The sequence below is a fragment of the Sorex araneus genome, chromosome 3, assembly GCF_027595985.1.
Source record: "Sorex araneus isolate mSorAra2 chromosome 3, mSorAra2.pri, whole genome shotgun sequence".
Lineage (NCBI taxonomy): Eukaryota > Metazoa > Chordata > Mammalia > Eulipotyphla > Soricidae > Sorex > Sorex araneus.
In genome coordinates this window covers 47,272,418-47,291,672 of record NC_073304.1, presented here as the reverse complement: position 1 = coordinate 47,291,672, position 19,255 = coordinate 47,272,418, and the positions used below count along the sequence as shown (strand labels likewise).

Genomic DNA, 19,255 nt, shown 5'->3' with positions numbered 1-19,255 from the left:
ACCCTCCCCGCCCCAAGGGACCCAGGCCCAGCAGCCAACCTCCACTACCCAACTACAACCACGCTCCAGGCCACTCTCCAGAACGCACAACCAAGCCACACGCATATATATATATAGATGGTGCAGGCGAGCCTCTTATGTGTGTGTGTATATGTGTGTGTGTGTGTATACATATATATAAATATACACACATATACATACATACCTCTTGGAGAGTACGGCAAGCTACCAAGAGTATCCCGCCTGCACGGGCAGAGCCTGACAAGCTACCCGTGGCACGTTCAATATGCCAAAAACAGTAACAATAGGTCTCATTCCCCTGACCCTGAAAGAGCCTCCAATTGTTTGGAAAGACAAGTAAGGAGAGGTTGCTAAAATCTCAGGGTGGGGAGGAATAGATACATTACTGGTGCCCACTCGAGTAAGTCGATGAGCAACGGAATGATAGTGACACAGTGATACAGTGATACATTCTATAACCTTATGATAAAGCTGAATACTTACAGGTGGATAAACTTTAGAAGGGCTTCAGTTCCTAGCATACCAGCATAAGAAACTGGGTTCTCCCCTTCCTTGTATATCTTTACAGCAGGAAATTCAGTAACGTTTTGCTTAATACATACATTAGACCAATCTGCACAGTTTACTCTAGTAAGCAACATGGCAGATGTGCCTAAAAAGAAAATGCACATTTTATGTTAGCATAGAAAACTATTGTTGAGAACCATCAAAATATTTCATTTCCCATTCATCTGAAACACTCCAACTCTCAACCCTTGATTTCTGCACCTTCTTTTCCTGTAGGCTTTTCTCCCATCTCACTAACTAGTTCTTTTAATCCTTTTTCAGTTTCTTCTGCAAGTAGAGCCTCTTTAAGGCTCAGTTTAAGCTTCCTTTTTTGGATTCCTAATCTCAGTGACCATCAACACGTAATGAATCCTAAATTTGATGTAAATTTAAAGCTCTTTCTTTAAAGTTCCTAATCTAGGGCTAGTAGATGGCACAATGTTGTTATGCCAGGTGTTTTTTGTTGTTGTTGTTTTTAATGAATCACTGAGATACAGTTACAGACTTACAAACTTTCCTGATTATGTTTCAGTGATACAATGATCACGTACCCATCTCGTCACCGGTGCCCATTCTCCACCACCAATGTTCCCAGTATCCCTCCTGCCACCCCCCACATCTCTCTCCTCCCCCTTCCCCTGCCTCTGTGGCAGGCACATTCCCTTTTACTCTCTCCTTTTGGGTGTTATGGTTTGCAATACAGGTAGTAAGAGGCCATCATGTTTGGTCTATAGTCTACTTTCAGCATGTATCTCCCACCCCAAACGAGCCCTCCAAGCATCACTCACTTAATAGTCCCTTCTCTATCCCAGCTGCCTTTTCCCCCAGGCAGGCTTCCAAGCCGTGAAGCAATCCTCCTGGTTCAGCCTTTTTTGGAAAACAATATGAATGTTTCTCAAAAAACTAGAAATTGAGCTCCCATTTGAAACAGCAATACAATTTTCTGGTAATATACCCCGGAGATGCAAAAAAAGAAAAAATACAGTATAAATGACACCTGCACTCGAATGTTTACTGAAGCACTATTTACAATAGCCAGAATCTGGAAAAAACTTGAGTGCCCAAGAACAGATGACTGGTTAAAGAAACTGGCACATGTATACAGTGGAATACTATGCAGCCGTTAGAAAGGATGAAATTATGAAATTTGCATATAAGTGGATCAACATGGAGAATATCATGCTAAATGACATGAGTCAGAGAGAGAGACATAGAATGACTGCACTCATTTGTGGAATATAAAGTTAACAGAATAGGAGACTAACACCCAAGGATAATAGAGATAAGGGCCAGGAAGATCGCTTAAATCCAGGTTTGACTCTTAGCACCCCACGGTCTCCCAAGCATCACCAAGTGGAGTTCTCAAGGTATAGTCCTGGAGGCCCACAGCACTGTCAGGTGTGACCTGGGTAATCCCAGGCACTGCAGAGCCCAAGCAGTATCCTTACTGTGTTCTCTATTTCCTCAAATAAAACATTAAGATGCGGCTGGAACGATAGCACAGCGGGTAGGGCATTTGCCTTGCACTCAGTCCACCTGAGTTCAATTCCCAGCATCTCATATGGTCCCCTGAGCACTGCCAGGAGTGATTCCTGAGTGCATTAGCCAGGAGTAACCTCTGTGCATCACTGGGTGTAACCCAAAGAGAAAAAAAAAGAAACATTAAGACTTAAAAGCAAATATGGTTTCCTTTCAGCATATGAGTAAACATTTTTACTCTTATACAACTTAGAAAACAAAGTATCATCTAAATGCCTCCTCACTTCTAAGTCTCCTTCAATTTTACTATCTACATTTTTAATTTTGGCCATTTTTATTGATGTACTAGGATTTATATAATACTATTATGCTTTTCACACATACATCATTCCAATACCACACCATCACCAGAAAGCCTGGTACCTTCCACTAGTTTCCAAAGAACCACTCCCAAACCCACCTCTCATGAAGCTCAGTTCTATAGACAGAATCTCCAGTATTAATGACTTTGACAGCTTTGGTAACTTTACTATGTCATTTTTTTTATTCCACATATGAGAGATCCTTTTATTTTTCAGTTTTATTGTGTAGGTGGTGACACCTACACATTGACAAAACTAAACTCATGAAATCCCACAGAATAGTAAATCAGTAAGTTGATAATTTTTTAAATTTGTATATTCTCTACAAATATACAAATTTTAAAATAGTATAAATAATTCTATGCTAATGCATTTAAAATTTTACATGAATTACATAAATCCTATATATAAAATTTAGTATGAGTGAGGAGTATGTGGAGATGAGTTTCGATAAAATTTAGTATGAGTGAGGAGTATGAGGAGAATTTAGTATGAACCAATGGTTTGATGCTCTTCGTGTTTCTGGAACGAACAGATGCCATTGGGCTACACTAGCACACAACAGGGAAAAATGTAGATGCCATTGGCGTCTGCTCGAGCAAACTGATGAGCAATGGGACGACAAGTGATACAAGTGATGAGTGAGGAAAATCAAGAAATTTGAAGGAGAATGCATGAGTAGGTATATGACAGTGTGTTTAGAGGCTGGAGAGATAGTGCAGCAAGTAGAACACTTGCCTTATGCCCCAGCATAGGTTTTATCCCCAGCACTCCACAGAGTCCCCTAAGCACCACTTGGCATAAACCTGAGTACAAAGGTTTACTGAGAAGTAAGCCCTGAGCACTGCAGAATATGGCCAAAACCTCCCTCCCAAAAATATGTCTGATCCTAAGAAGGGGAATTTAGTCTTTATGTTGGAAAATATTTTATTATAGGTAATGCTTAAGTATCTGAACTAGTAAGTAAAAAACTGTACAAAAAATTTTTGATCAAGCTTTCCGCGGCTGCACGAGCATGATTGTAGAGGCCAGCTAAACTACTCTGGGCAACAGCAGCTTCTTGCAGAAATATCTCTAGACTGTGAACTGAGCCACTGCCCCATGCTGCACCAGGAGGGGAAGGTGCAACCTCTCGGCTCTTCCTTTCCAGGCACAGCACAGCGACCACCATTTTATGAACACAAAAAGGAGGTATGAGCTTGCAGCAACGGGACGCACAAGAGATCCTGGGATGGGGGTGGTCCCAGCCCTGCACTCCGCCGAGATTTAAGCACAGCGGCCACACGTGTGCAGCCTTTCCCCAGCTACACGAGCATGATCTCAGAGGCCAGCTAAACTACTTTGAGCAACAGCAGCTTCTTGCAGAAATTTCACTGCCCCATAATGCACCAGGAGGGGAAGGGTTTTTCTCTCTCAGCTTTTCCATTTTATGAGCACCACAAAAGGGAAGTAAAAGCTTGCAGTGATGCAATTTCTGGCAGAAATTTCCCTGGATTTAGTTACTAAAATACAGAAATCCAAGACCTCATATCTCTTATTTGTCAGCAATGCAAAACATTATAAAATGGTTCCTTTTCAACAGGTCTGACTTTGGGGGGGAAACTCCAAAAAAAATCTCTGATTACAAAAATAACAAAAAAAACCCCAATATTTGATCAAACAAAAAACATTTGTTGTTGAAAAATGTGTAATATCTCTTTCCCATTTTTTTCAAGGAATCCCTCTGACTCACATCAGATGCCTAACATTTTTCCGTACTATAGTAACACTGGTGGTATACAATACATTTTTTGAGTACAGGCTCATACCTTTACAAATATATGTTATCACACCACACTTATTACCCTAGGTCAATAAATCTTCATCATGTCCACTGGTCTCCCTCCACCTTTTGTTACCTCAATCGCTGGACTCTATTAACCTCAGTCTAGAATCCATACGAGTGAAATCATCCAGTATTTGTCTCTGACCCACTTAGCTTAGCTTAGCATCATCCCCCTCCCCCCGTTGCATCTCATATGGCAATGTTTCATCCTTAGTTTTACAGCTTAGCATTATTCCATATGCCTATATACCACATCTTTATCCAATAATCCCTTGTTGGCCATTTATATTGTTTCCATATCTTGGTTAGCGCTAATAGTGCTGCAATGAATACAAGTGTGCAAATCTTTTTAGACTAGTGTTTTTAGATTTTTGAACATATATCTCAGAGTGGAACTGTGTGATCATACAGTAGATCTATTTTTAATAATTTGAGGAAACTCATATTTTTTTTTCATAGAGGACACACCAGTTCATGTTCCTATCAGCAATGTATGAGGGTTTTTTTCTTCCGCTTTTTCTCACCAATACTTGTTCTAGAATTTTAAATATAGAATGTCATTATTTTCACAAATACTAAGTGATAACTCATTGGGTTTGATTTTACATTTCCCTAATAATAAATGGTGATGAACACTTTCTCCTGTGCATATTTATCATCTCTATGTCTTCTATTGAGGTTGTCTATTCAGTTCTTCTGCACATTTTAGTTGATTTGCTGTTGAGTTGGAATATTTCTTTGCATATATATACATATACATATACATATACATATATATATATATAGCACTCTAGCACTGTCATCCCGTTGTTCATTGATTTGCTCGAGCGGGCACCAGTAATGTCTCCATTGTGAGACTTGTTGTTACTGTTTTTGGCATATCAAATATACCATGGGTAGTTTGCCAGGCTCTTCCTTGTGGGCAGAATATTCTCAGTCTCTTGACAGGCTCTCCGAGAGGGACAGAGGAATCGAACCTGGGTTTGTCGCATGCAAGGCAAACGCCCTACCCACTGTGCTATCACTTTAGTCCATATATATATATATACCTATATATGGGTATATATGTATGTATACATATGTATATGCGTATGTGAGCATATGTATATATATGTCAATGCGCATGTACACACAACCACACATATGCACATATGCACACACCTACACAGGTACACATGCATTTGCACTCAGTAATACACACATACGTGCACATACACACACCCACACATACAGAGGTACCAAGAGAGACAAAATGACAGAGAAGGGGACGGTAAGAGAGAGGAGATGGGAGGAGGGAGAGGGAGAGATTAAGAAACTTCCAAAGGCAGCTTTGGTCAAAGACAATGACTTTGAACAAGAAAAAAGTATATAAAGCTTTATATACATATATGTGTGTACATATACTTTATATAAAGCAAATATCTAGTTCATTAAGAAGTCTTTTCATTTTAATGATAGTTTCTTCTGGTGTACAGAATTTTTCATTTGGTGTAGTTACATTTGTTTATTTTTGCTTTTGTTTCCTAAGCTACTGAAGTTAAGTACCCAAAGACATCACTGAAGCCAATGTCATAGACAGTATAGGCTGTTTTCTTCGATATATTTCATGGTTTCACAGGTTCCTATGTGCTTAACAATCCATGTGCCATTCTTTATTTCATCGTGGCATTATGCACTCACATGTGCAGTTGTCTGAATAATATTTTCTATCGGAAGAGTTTATTGAGTAAAGACTGTTTTATTCACCATTGATTTTTCAGCACCTAGGGCATTCACTGCATAGAAAACACCTTAAATACATACGAATAAATAACACCCATGAAACTTTTAGAGCCTCAAGTGCCCAATGTTGTTTAAATATTATAGCTATTTTCAACCAGAAAAAAAAAACAACACAAGAGCAAAAGCCAAAAGAGAAATGTCTGCTTGCTGTATAATAATACATGTACAAAAAAAAAATACATGTACAGTTCCCCAAAAGATGAACTATTAGAAAGAGATTTAAAACCAAATAAAATAAGCATCACACAGCTCAGTTAGTAGACGAAAGGAATAACTTCTAACAAAATGAAACTTTAACATATTAAGTCAGAGAAATAAGTTTGACTATAGATTTAGGATCTATCCCACCAGTATATGATTAAATTTTAAAACATAATATTTTATCACTAAAATGTTTAATGCTAAACAATTTACTCTTTAAATGATTCTAGATTGTATCTCATATTCAATAATGGTATCACTGTAGATTAAATGTTTGCAATTCTGTTTCATAATACAGCTGAGTCTAGTCTTTCATATTTACCACTATCTATATGCTACCTGGGCTGGAGCAATAGCAGAGCGGGTAAGGCGTTTGCCTAGCACTCAGGCAACCCAGGTTCAATTCCTCCAACCCTCTTGGAGAGCCCAGCAAGCTACCAAGAGTATCTCCCCTGCAAGGCAGAGCCTGGCAAGCGACCTGTGGCATATTCGATATGACAAAAACAGTAACAACAAGTCTCACAATGGAGATGTTACTGGTGCCCGCTCGAGCAAATCGATGAGCAATGGGATGACAGTGATATGCTACCTAATACAATATCTGTTCCACAGTTTTTATTCAATAAAAATGTGTGAAATGTACCCTGGTAATTCTCCATGAACATATTTTCAATTTTTATTCTGAAGTATGCTAATACCTAAATATTATATGAGCATAAAAACAAAGATAACTATTTCTTCTAAAATCAGATTCCTAAGTGACTTCTCTATAAAATTATCTTATCATTTTTACTAATCATTTAATCAGTAAGTATCCAGAGATGCTTCTTCATATTAGAGTACATATTTTATACTACCAACTAAGTTTGGAATATAATGCTGTTACAGTTTAACTTCTTTCCCTTCAATTAGTATCCTCAACAAGTTTTCTGTTGCTAAAAATATTAATATTCTTGGGGGCTGAAGCGATAGCACAGCGAATAGGGCATTTGCCTTGCACGCGGCCGACCCAGGCTCGATTCCCAACATCCCCTATGACCCTCCAAGAACCGCCAGGAGTAACTGCTGAGTGCATGAGCCAGGAGTAACCCCTGTGCATTGCTGGGTGTGACCCCCCCAAAAAATATTAATATTCTTAGGGCTGGACAATAATACAGTGGATAGGGCATTGGCTTTGCATGTGGCACACCACCAGGTAAAGCTCCAAAGCAAGCAAACAAATGTTTGTATTTCTTTCTTTATGGACCCAAGTTTTCTTGAAAATTTTGTATATCATTAAATCTGAAAAAAATTGGTAGAGGGATGGGTACTCGATCATTGTATGACTGAAACATAATCACAAAAGTTTGTAAATCTGTAACTGTATCTCATGGTGATTCATTAAAAAAATGAATGAATGAATGAATAAACAAATGGCTTTTCTGGGGAAAAATAGAAAAAAAATAATAGTCATTTTATGTATAAGGCCATACAGATTTAACTTACATTGAAGCTATCAGTTAAATATTTTTATTTTATTTCCTATAAAGTATATTCAATATTTAATCATGTTTCAATTGTGATAGTCTAGCATTATAATATACCTGTAGTAATTCACTCCATATTCTTTATTAAAGCAATATTTTCAAAGAGGGTACAAATTTAAAAGGAAGAGAGAAAAACATTATTTTAGTACCAGAGACCATGTATATATAAAAACTTGACAATTGCTGCCACCTTGTGACTGAAGTTAAAATATCCTTCATCATCTTATACTAGGAGATGAAAAGTGATCTTTTCCCAAGAAGGCACTATGTTAAGATTATAGGACTAAATCCCTAACTACTACACTATTTTCTAAATTCACTAATTATAGCATATGTGCCAACACCAACAGAAAACACTGTAGTTCACTATACTATGTTTTTTATGTTAAACTCCCCTAAACTTCAAAAACTTAGTCCATTTATCTAATTAGTAACAAAAAAAAAAATCACAAAGAAAATACTAATGAAATAAGAAAATCAAGATTGGAGTGATAATACAGTGGGTAGGGCGTTTGCCTTGCATGCAGCCAACCTGGGTTCAATCCCCAGCATCCCCAATGGTCCCCCAAACACTGCCAGGAGTAATTCCTGAGTACAGATCCAGGAGTAACTACTAAGCATCGCTGGGTGTGACCCTAAAAGCAAAATAAAAGAAAATAAAATAAAATACCCTAGTCCAGGGGGGTTGCTTATAATTTCAAGAATACTGGGATCTTGGATCTTTTATGAGTTTGTGAAATTAAGTCATAGCTGTCAAATTTTTATTTAATGTCTATTATGCTGAATAACTATTTCAAAGTCAAAGAAGTTACTAAAGTCTATAGTTACACATACTTATATACCCTGCTCTCTATATTGTACTAAAGACAGCTCCACAGAGACAACCAAAGCAAAAAATTCTGAACATTTTGAAACTCATGGTTCATTAAATTTAAACTTAAGATATAAAAAAATAAAACCTAAAATGTTATGAGGTATCTACATCTCTAACATGGCAAATTTTATAAATAGTTACAGTTCAAAATCATGAAAATAATCATGCATACTCCAATACTATACCTTTCAATTTAATTGCCACATCAACATAGGATTGCAGAAATGCCATGGATACTGCTTGCCCTACATGAAGATAAAATAATTCAATAAATTTTATAACATGCATTTTCCAGAGCATTTATTATTATGAATAATAAAAATGAGTATTTGTGAGGATTCCAAAATTTATTCCTTAATAAGAAATATTCTAGTATATAACACTTAATACTCCCCAAACATTTACTAGGGTTCCAATACAACTAATTTTCTTCATTACTCTGTAAGGAATAGGTGAAGAGCTATTACTTGCCGATAGGATGCATTTTCTATACATATATCTTTAAAAACTATTACTATGTTGAAATACTTAGCTTGACCAAAATATATCTTAAAATTACTAAGCTAAGCACTTAATTTAATATTCAACTTGTAAGTATGATACACAATCATTTTTACAACCCCAGAATCGTAAGTTATTCTTTCCAATATATGCAACCTACTTGGGCCATATGAAAGTGATACCCTTTATAAACATGAAATATACAGAATGCAGAAATAAAGGGTATGTACTTCAAGTGTTCTAAAGTGAATATAGCTTTCTCTTAAGATTAATACTCACAGCCAGCATAAAAAAGTACTATGCTGTCTGAAGTCATTACTGTTGTGTTAAACGTCTCTTCAGTTAATTCCACCAAAAGTTCCAAAGGTAACTGGTTCTTCCTATCTTTATAAACAGTTTCTTCCACTTCATCATCTTGAACATCTAAAATGTTTGAAAAGGAATCAATGTAAATATAAATGTCAACTGAATATATTTAAAATTTTATCCCAGGCTAGCAAATAAAAATTTAATAGTTGAGAAAAACTTGTGTTTGGTTCAGGAAATAAAACCCAGGGCTTCACACATACAAAGCATGCGCTTGACCACTAACTGAGCCACTTTCCTAGTCCCCCTTAATAAAAACTTTTGATTCACATTCCCTTATTTTAAATTATTTTTTAAAAACTTCCCTATTGTATGACTTAAAATGATTCCTAAATGTTTCCTGATCCACAATTGTAAAATTTTAGTCAACTACAAAAATAATTATTTAAACTTGTCTAGAAATAGTGTTACTGTTTTGTTTCTAATATTCATTTTAATTGAAATATGTCTATCATACAATCTGACAGCGTTTATGTAGATTCAACCACATGCAAGTATTGTAATCAAGCCTAGGAAAAGTCATGAACAAAACAACTACAGTCCTAGCCACATATAGTTTCAACAAAAAAAAAAGTCAGACAATAAATTTGTCAATGAATAAACAAATACTTTATCAATTTATTAAGAAATGTAAAATATAAATAAGATATTATAACAAGAATACTTATATTGAAAAACACAGAAGGGGCATCTAACTTAAGAGAGACAGATAAAGCTTCCTCATAAAGGGGTCTGGAGACAACTGAGTGCTGAAACTTTTAGTACCTATATTGCAAATCATAATGCCCAAAGAGAGAGAGAGAGAAAGAGGGAGAGAAAGAGAGAGAGAGAGAAGTAGAGAGAGAGAGAGACAGAGAGAAGTGCCTGCCATAGAGGCAGGCTATAGGGGATGGGGTGAGAAAGTGTGGGAAGGAAACTGGGGATATTGGTGATGGGAAATGTACACTGGTGAAGGGACAGGTGTTGGAACACTGTATGACTGAAACCTAATCATGAACAGCTTTGCAATAGAGTATTTCACAGTGATTCAATTTTAAAAAATACAATGATGGCAAATATGTCCCTTTAAAATAAAGAAATCCAAGATGGGTAAAACCAAATAGGCAACAATTGCATGTAGTGCATTTTGCTTTAAACATACTATGAAACTTCTGGAAACTGAATTTTAACACCAAAGGACAGCCACCCAGGGTTGTGACTACAATGAATAGAGCCTTTGTTGTTATGTTTGAACTGAACGTCACAGTCAGCCTACTAAAAGTGAGGGAAGAGAAGAGAAAGGAAGGGGAAGAGGAAGGGGAAGGGTTCTGGAGAAAGAGTACAGCGGGTATGGTGTTTGCTTTGCATGAGGCTGACCCAGGTTTGATCCCTGGCACCCTATATGGTCTCTGAGCCCTAGCAAGAGTGATCCCTGAGTGCAAAGTCAGGAGTACGCCCTGAGCACAGTCAAGTGTGGCGCCAAAACAAAAAGTTTCTCAGAATAGTTTACACTTGCTACATATTTAAAGAAAAATATAGTATCAGGTGTGTATGAAGGAAGGCAATGAAGCACACGGAGCAAGAGGAACAATACATAGAAAAGCAGAATGGCATAAAAAAGCCTGGTGTTCTTTTATGGAAATGTGAACTTTGACTAAACATTTGCAATTAACAATTGCTAAAGTTGTATAATTAGTAATACATTAATCATAATTTTAAAGAGGATTCCATAATTTTGAAATGCATCTGAGACTATAAAAATTAGCATATTAAAAAGATGTGAGCTAGATACAGTGTTTAGGGCATTATTTTCTATATGATTTCCAGAACTATAAAGTAAAAATACTAGTTCTCTATTTTATTACCATTTCAGCAATCCTCTTTGACTAGTCAATCAAATCATCTGAGTCTCAATGTTCCCATAAAGTATAAATTACACTGATTTACTTATTTTTATTTTGTCATGTGAAATTATAAAGTTATTCATCGTTGGGTTTCAGGCATACAATGCTTCAACACATATTCCTTCACCAGTATCCACTTCCCTCAATCAACTTTCCCCCACCCTTATTTGCCCCCACTCACCAGTTTGCTTCTACAAGAGGCATTTTTTAATAAGTTTTTACACTGTGGTTAACAGTACTCTTGCTGATAGGGTTTCATACATAACACTTTACCATCTTTCAATACCACCTCCTCCTGGTTAAATGCTTCCCTCCACCATAGCGTCACACTGCCCCTCACTCCCGTCTCCTCCTGTCTCTCCCGATCATCTCTCCCCTCTCCATCTCACAGCCTGACCTCTCTCATCTCTCCACGCATCTGCTCCTGCATTCTTTCCCTACATTCTTCTCCCTCTGTCCCCTTTGCAAATCTCTCTGCACTCCATCTTGCTGTCCTGTCTCTAGTTTCTCTCTGACTCCTGGCATTGGGAGTAGACACCACACCCCATCTAGTAGCACAATCAACATATCAAAAGCCCTTCCTGATCTTCCATCAGGCTCAAGAGAGGGAAATACCACCCAGGAGTGTTTCTCCTCTCCTTAGTCCAATAACTTAATTAACATCTTAATTCTACTTCTTAATATTAGTTGTTTTTTATGGACACTGTAAGAGATACATTGAGCTTGTAGGGTGGTTTTCCTGTGGACATCTCACTATAGATCTCAGAATTTTATAGCTTTACAATCATTTTCAACATGAAGTAGAACAGCAGGGCTAAAATAATTGATCTGGAGGAACAAAGCACACATCGGGAAATCTAGCCTGACATGTAAAATGAAAGGAATATTGGCAGAGTGATAGTAGAGCTAGTAGGGCGCTTGCCTTACACACTGCCAACCTGAGTTTGATCTCCAGCACTCTATATAGTCCCAAGCCATTCTTACTTCAGCAGCACATATACTAAAATTTGTCCCCTGAGCCCATCAGTGTGATCCCTGAGAGACAGGAGTAAGCCCTGAGCACAGCTGGGTGTGGACTCCAAATAAAAACAAGAACAAATAATAAAACCCAAGAAATGTTATACAAAACAAATATGTCATCCTTATATCTTTTCACCTAATCAACTTGATAAAATGTGATCTGAAATAAATTTCTTCATGTTTCTTCAGAATCTTGAAGAAGAATTATTTAATTTACTAAAATTCAACTGACTTTATGGGTGCTAGACAGGAATGGGGAGGATCAGCATAACAAAACAAATTACCTATATCTGGATCTTCCATGTCATCATCGTCTTCTTCTTTGATTTCCTCAAAATGCATATTACTTTCCACATGGGATATTACTGAATCAATATCACGTAACACCAAAAATTCTACAGGTACTCCCTAGAATTAAAAAAGAAAATTACTAAATATAAAAAATCATTTTAATAGATTTTAGTTGTTCAACTAAAATAAAATTTGTCATCTATACTTTAATAGTCTAATTAAAATACATTTTGAGTTTATTTGGAGGGGGCCACAGCTGGCAATGCTGAGGGGTTACTCTTCACTCTGCACTCAGGAATCACTCCTGGCCAATGCTCAGGGGACCATATTGGATGTCAGGTATTGAACCCAGGTCGGCCTGCATGAAAGGCAAGTGCCTAATCTGCTTACTTTTTTCTGGCTCCTAATTAAAATTTTTTTTAACTTAACTTCACAGTTACCATGAAAAGTATCCAAAACCTACTGAGATCAAAGTGGAAGATCACAGAGGGCAGAACATAACACTGAGGACTGTGGTGGATGGGTATCAGTACTTTGGTGATGGGTGTGTTGTTTTAAAATAAAGTGGCATGAAATTTACCCCCAAAATACAGTCTTGCAAACCACCATTTCAGCAATTTAAAATATCAAGTATAGAGGACAATATGTGCTATCTACTACTGACAATGATAGCATCAAACAGAGCATTAAAATCTCATTTACTTCTGTTACAAATACATTGTACTAATTTAGGTAGCACTGTTGTCCCATTCTTCATAGATTTGCTCAAGTGGGCACCAGTAACGTCTCCATTGTGAGACTTTTTACTATTTTTGGCATATTGAATATGCCACGGGTAGCTTGCCAGGCTCTCTGCCGTGCAGGCGAGATACTCTCGGTAGCTTGCTGGGCTCTCTGAGAGGGACGGAGGAATCGAACCCGGGTCAGCTGCATGCAAGGCAAATGCCCTACCTGCTGTGTTATCGCTCCAGTCCAGTATTAGCAAAGATAAATGAAAAATAAGAAAGCCTATCTGGAGGGAGTTATGAAAATATATAAGAACCCTTAAAATTCCTATCTTTGGGAATTTTAAGAAAGGTAGCACAGGGGTTAGGGTACATGCCTTGCACGTACAATCCTCAACATTGCAGGACCTGAGTAGCTCTGCACCATGGGCCTCCTGCATTGAACTGATTAGCCAAGAAAAACATAGAAGGAATCCTGAGGCCTTCTGAGCACCAATTAGGAGTTACTTACCGCCCCCCCCCCCGTCCCACCCCCCCCCCACACACACAAATTTACTTTAACAAATATCCTTCCAGAAATTTTGCTAGAAAAAGGAATTGGTGAACTGACTCTGGCTGGTACAAAAATCATACTGTAAGCTCTGATCTCTATTTAAAGAGATCATTTTATACAAGGAGGTTGGCTCCATGGCTTGGAAGCTGGCCTCACATGCTGCAGGGAAAGGCAGCCCAGATAGAGAAGGGAACACCAAGTAAAATGTGGTTGGAGATCCCTCGCGGGAAGGGAGATGTGTGCAGAAAGTAGACTAGAGACTGAACACGATGGCCACTCAATACCCCTATCGCAAGCCACAAAACCCAAAAAAGGAGAGAAAGAACAAAATGGAATGCCCTGCCACAGAGGCAGAGTGGGGTGGGTGGATGGGGATGGGATTGGAGGGTGGGAGGGATACTGGGTTCATTGGTAGTGGAGAATGGACACTGGTGGAAGGATGGGTTCTTGAACATTGTATGAGGGAAACACAAGCACGAAGATGGGTAAATTTGTAACTATACTCTCATGGTAACTCACTAATTAAAAAAAAATAAATTAATTAAAAAAAAGATCATTTTAGTTTAAAATAGTCACTATGTATATATTTACCTCATTTTTTCCCAGAGAAAACTATTTTCACTTAATTATTTCCTATGTACACTTAATATTTTTCTTTAAATTGTTTCACTTTCACAAAATTTTGTTTTTCTTTCATTCTCCTGTAATTCCTAGTGTCTGTTATGCATAGCAGACACTAAAATCTGAACTTCAATGGAAAGGAATTTTGTGTTTCCAATCCCATTCTTGAAAACCTCTACTTATTTCATTCCGAGTTCACTGAAGTTAGTACAGTGTGTTTGTGGCAAGAACTCAACAAAATATTCATTGATTTAAGAAAAAGTAAGGAAAACAGAATCAGTGATATGCAAATATAGGCATCATAGCATAATAACAAGTAACTAAATATAATTTTAGGTAAAACTAAAGCCACACAATATGATCCTAATTTTTTAAAGAAGCATGAATGTATGTTTACACACAGACAGACACACACAGAGCAGCAAATTAAAGAAATGATATGAAACAGTAACAAAAATTATTTTTGAATATTTACAATTCACTGAATATAGAAAGTATATTTAGACAGTGTGTATTAAATTTTCTTTAAATAGGCATACATTGTAAACCAATGCACAAAACTAACCTCTTCTGCTCTTTTGAAGATCACATTAGCTTGCTGAGGAATGTCCACTTCCAAAGAGTCCCTTATTAAAAGTAAATAAACACTTTATGTTGATAATCTAGACAGTATTAAGAAATCCAGGATGTCAATCTAAAATAAGGTTATAAATTCTTGCATTAAAAAATGTTTATGATCAGAGCAATAATAGTACAGTGGGTAGGCATTTGTCTTGCATGTGGCCAACCCAGGTTCAGTCCCCAGTATCCCATATGGTCCCCTGAGCACCACCAGGGGTAATTCCTGAGTGCAAAACCAGGAGTCACCCCAGAGTATCACCATATGTGGCCCCCCAAAAAATATTAAGACTTGGTGGGTCTGAAAATTTTGGCATATAAATTCAAATCAGATTTCCAGTCTCCAACATAATAGACAGCTTCAATTAGCAAAGCTTAAAGGGCTAAACTTTAATCAAAATACTAAAGTATAGACTCTAACCCAGTAATTAGTTCTAGGTGTATTAGAAACTATTAAATATTTTAGTTAACTAAAAAGTTAATATATTATCAGATTTAAAAGTAAGAAAAATATTATTGCTTTGCTAAATGACTTAAATTTTTTAAATAGTGAACACAGCGTTTAAGATACCTTAACAATAGCAGAATCCCTGCTTTTCCCAGAAGACGCCAAGCAATCCATTCTGCAGTTCTTCTATCAGCTTCAATTGTAGCTTGTTGACTAACAATAAACACCAAAGGTAATCCTAACTGGAGATGGACAGTTGAAACCTGTTCAGGATCTTCAGCAACTTCAGTCTTCATTGAAAACAAAACAAAAATAAAATGTCTTCATTGTGTAATAATGTTCCAACATTCTAAATTAAAACCTTTGTATATCTTATTAGTTCATAGGTCAAAAAAACCTAGACTGTGAAATAGAGCTAACATTAAGACAAACAGTCTTGAGTGAGGAATTCGGGCTGCTCCAGCAGGCACCGCCAGCTGGAGATTGCTCCGGACCCCAGACCGGGCCCACAACACTGAGGTACCAGATGGAGAAGGTACAGCCAGCACGCCTTCTCCAGATGGAGCCCCAGCGACACTGAGCTTCTACTAACACGGCTCCAGTGTGCGGGACTGGGACACCTCCAAACCTTTCCTGATATACAAAATATATGCTCAGGAATGGCTCCGCCACCCCTCAGCGTCCATTATCCCAGAGGCACAGAAACCAATTTCAGAATGCAGTGGCTGCTGGCAGTTATACTCCTGGACTCTGAACTAAGATATGGCCCCATGCAGCCCCGAGAGGGGAAGGGTTTCTGTCCCTTGGCCTTTTCCCCTCTGGACAGCATGGTGACCACCACCATTCAGAAACAATTGGACAGAGAGGTAGGAGTTTGCAGTAATGGGACGGGATGCATGGGTAACCTTGCGATGGGGGAGGCAGCTTTGCCTCCTGCCCAAATGAGACCCCCGAGCAGTCACCCATGTACAGCTCCTCCGTTCCTGAACAGCCATGATCCCAGCGCCACAGAAACCAATCTTGGAATGCAGCGGCTGCTGGCAGAAATACCTCTGGACTTAAGACCAGAATTCCAAATCTGGGCGGCCGCTTTCACGACGGTGCAACATCTTATGCTCTTTGTTACCAACAATAGAAAACATACAATCTAATGATGCCATTCCAACAGGTCTGACTGTTGGGGGGAAAACTCCAAATAATGATAGTGAGTTTCCTGTTGAAAATTGAATGTAATAAAAGGAAAGAATAAAGTGAAAACCATCTGCCAAACAGGCAGAGGGGAAGTGTGAGGCGGGTATGCTGGGGTTATTGGTGGTGGAACATGTGCACTGGTGAAGAGATGGGTGTTTGAGCGTAGTATGACTGAGACTCGATCCTAAAAGCCTTGTAACTGTTCTCACGGTGACTCAATTAAAAAATAAATAAAATAAATAAAAATAAGACAAATAGTCTTGTAATCTCCCACATTTAAAGTTCCTTGTGTACCTATATCCCTTACATATTATAAAACTAACAGATTTTATAAACATAAAACTGCAACTATAAGAAATAAGTATTTTGGGGGTGAAGAGAGTATATGGGTAGGGTACTTGCACACAGCTGACCTGAATTTGAACCCTGGCACCACATTTGGTCCCATGAGCTCCACCAGAAATGATCCCTGAGCAAAGAGCTAGGAGTAAAGTCTAGTGTGATCCCAAAACAAACAAATAAAAAAGAAGAAAGAAAATTAGGAAAAGAAATAAGCACATTATAAAGAAAATTTTAAAAATTAGTAAATAGAAGTGCTTATAAGAAATAGAAACTTCTAGCTAACCAGAACAGATAACTAAGCAATAAATTCCTTTCTTTAAAAAAATTTAATATTTGGGGCTGGAGTGATAGCACAGCAGGTAGGGCATTTGCCTTGCATGTGGCCAACTTGGGTTCGAATGCCAGCATCCAATATGGTCCCCTGAGCACTGCCAGGGGTAATTCCTGAGTGCAGAGCCAGGAGTAACTCCAGTGCATCGCCAGGTGTGACCCAAAAAAGCAAAAAAAAAAAATTAATATTGGGACTGAATATATACTATAGTCAGGTGTTTTCCTTGCATATGGCCAACCTGGATCTAAGGGGCTAAGAGACAGGATAGCGGGTAGATATTTTTCTTGAATGTGGACAACCCAAAACCTGGCATATAATCATCTTTGCACCGCCAGAACTGATCCCTGAGCGTAGTAGAGCTTGGATTAATCACTGAAGTATCTAGTGTAACATAAACCCTTAGCATTTAGTCCTAAGCCCTGAACACCTTACTCCTCCCCCAAATTTAACATTTAATAAGTAATATGTTATAGAATAAATAAAAAGGATTATATGAGTTAAGATATCAGTTAAAATATATACCTCTGGAGGATGGGAAGAAATAGCACAGTGGCTTTCAGAGTATAAACTTGCTATGCAAGTATATAGTCATGAATTCAAATCCCTGGTGTCCCACATGTGCAAAAAAATGACACTGGCAAAATCTGTAGTCCCTGGTGCTATAAGTAATCTCTCACTGTACTACAGCCATGTGTGTGCATGCACACACATGCAATAATCACAAAAAAAATTGAGTGCAATTCAAGGCATACACCACAAATGAAAATATGTACAATCTTCATGGCCATGAGATGCCACCAATGGCAAGCATATGGGTCAGCACTACAAAGCTATGTGTTAATCCTGGCAAAAGTCCCAACCATAACTTGTGGGTCGCAACAAGCAGAGCAACCCCTTGTGAGTATGTGTGCAAGCATGACAACTAAAGGAATACAAAACGAGCACCAGAGCCAAGTGTGCAAGCACAACCTGATGTGTGACCCTGGCAAGAACCACTGCTGAAAATGAGCAAGCACCACACTCAGATATGTTTACAATCCCTGTAATCACAACAACAACAAAAACAGGAAGGGTGATGTGGAGGGAATTTAAAAAATTAAGTGTATATATACATGTGTTTATATAGACACACAGAGAAACACATGTACACACATATACACACCTAACTTTGTTTTCTCCAGATATGTTTAGAGAGCTATAATAGTAGGATTTTCTAAAAGAGATAAACATACTTAAGTGAAGAAAGAAAATGTCACCAAAATTTTACAAGTGGGAGACCAGAAAAATAAATGACTTAGGAGAGTAAACAAAGCCATCACAGGAAAATCTAGAAAAAAAATCATATCTGCAGAATCCTATCATTCAAAAGAACTGTCAGTGCCTGCTATTTCTGGAACTGAGAAAGAAATATAGGATAAAGGACAAGAAGGCTCTAAAACAAGGAGGAATAGGTAGAAGACTTTGAAAAACAGATACTCTTCCTTGGTTACTCCTCAATGGCATGATAGTATACAATTGTCCCTCTCTCAAAACAGAATAAATCTGGGAGAACTTTAGGAAAGCCAAGAGTACAGATCCAAACCAGGGAGACCACCAAATGACGTGCTGAGAGGACCCCCTCCCAACCCCATTCACAGAATACCAGCAGCCAGACTCCTGTTATCCAGCAGTAGAGTCAAAGATTTTTTTCTTTTTGGGTCACACCTGGCTATGCACAGGGGTTACTCCTGGCTCTGCACTCAGGAATTA

General features: G+C 37.9%; 1 protein-coding gene across 1 annotated transcript in view; it reads right to left on the bottom strand.

The window, feature by feature from the left end:
* Positions 1-19,255, bottom strand: part of TXNDC16 (thioredoxin domain containing 16) — a 104,440-nt gene that overhangs the window by 26,608 nt on the left and 58,577 nt on the right. The window contains exons 10-15 of the mRNA XM_055131465.1: positions 15,766-15,932; positions 15,142-15,202; positions 12,671-12,794; positions 9,397-9,540; positions 8,802-8,861; positions 505-673 (exon numbers count right to left, since the gene is read on the bottom strand). Of these exons, the coding sequence (XP_054987440.1) occupies positions 505-673; positions 8,802-8,861; positions 9,397-9,540; positions 12,671-12,794; positions 15,142-15,202; positions 15,766-15,932 (725 nt within the window). The remainder of the gene's footprint in view (positions 1-504; positions 674-8,801; positions 8,862-9,396; positions 9,541-12,670; positions 12,795-15,141; positions 15,203-15,765; positions 15,933-19,255) is intronic.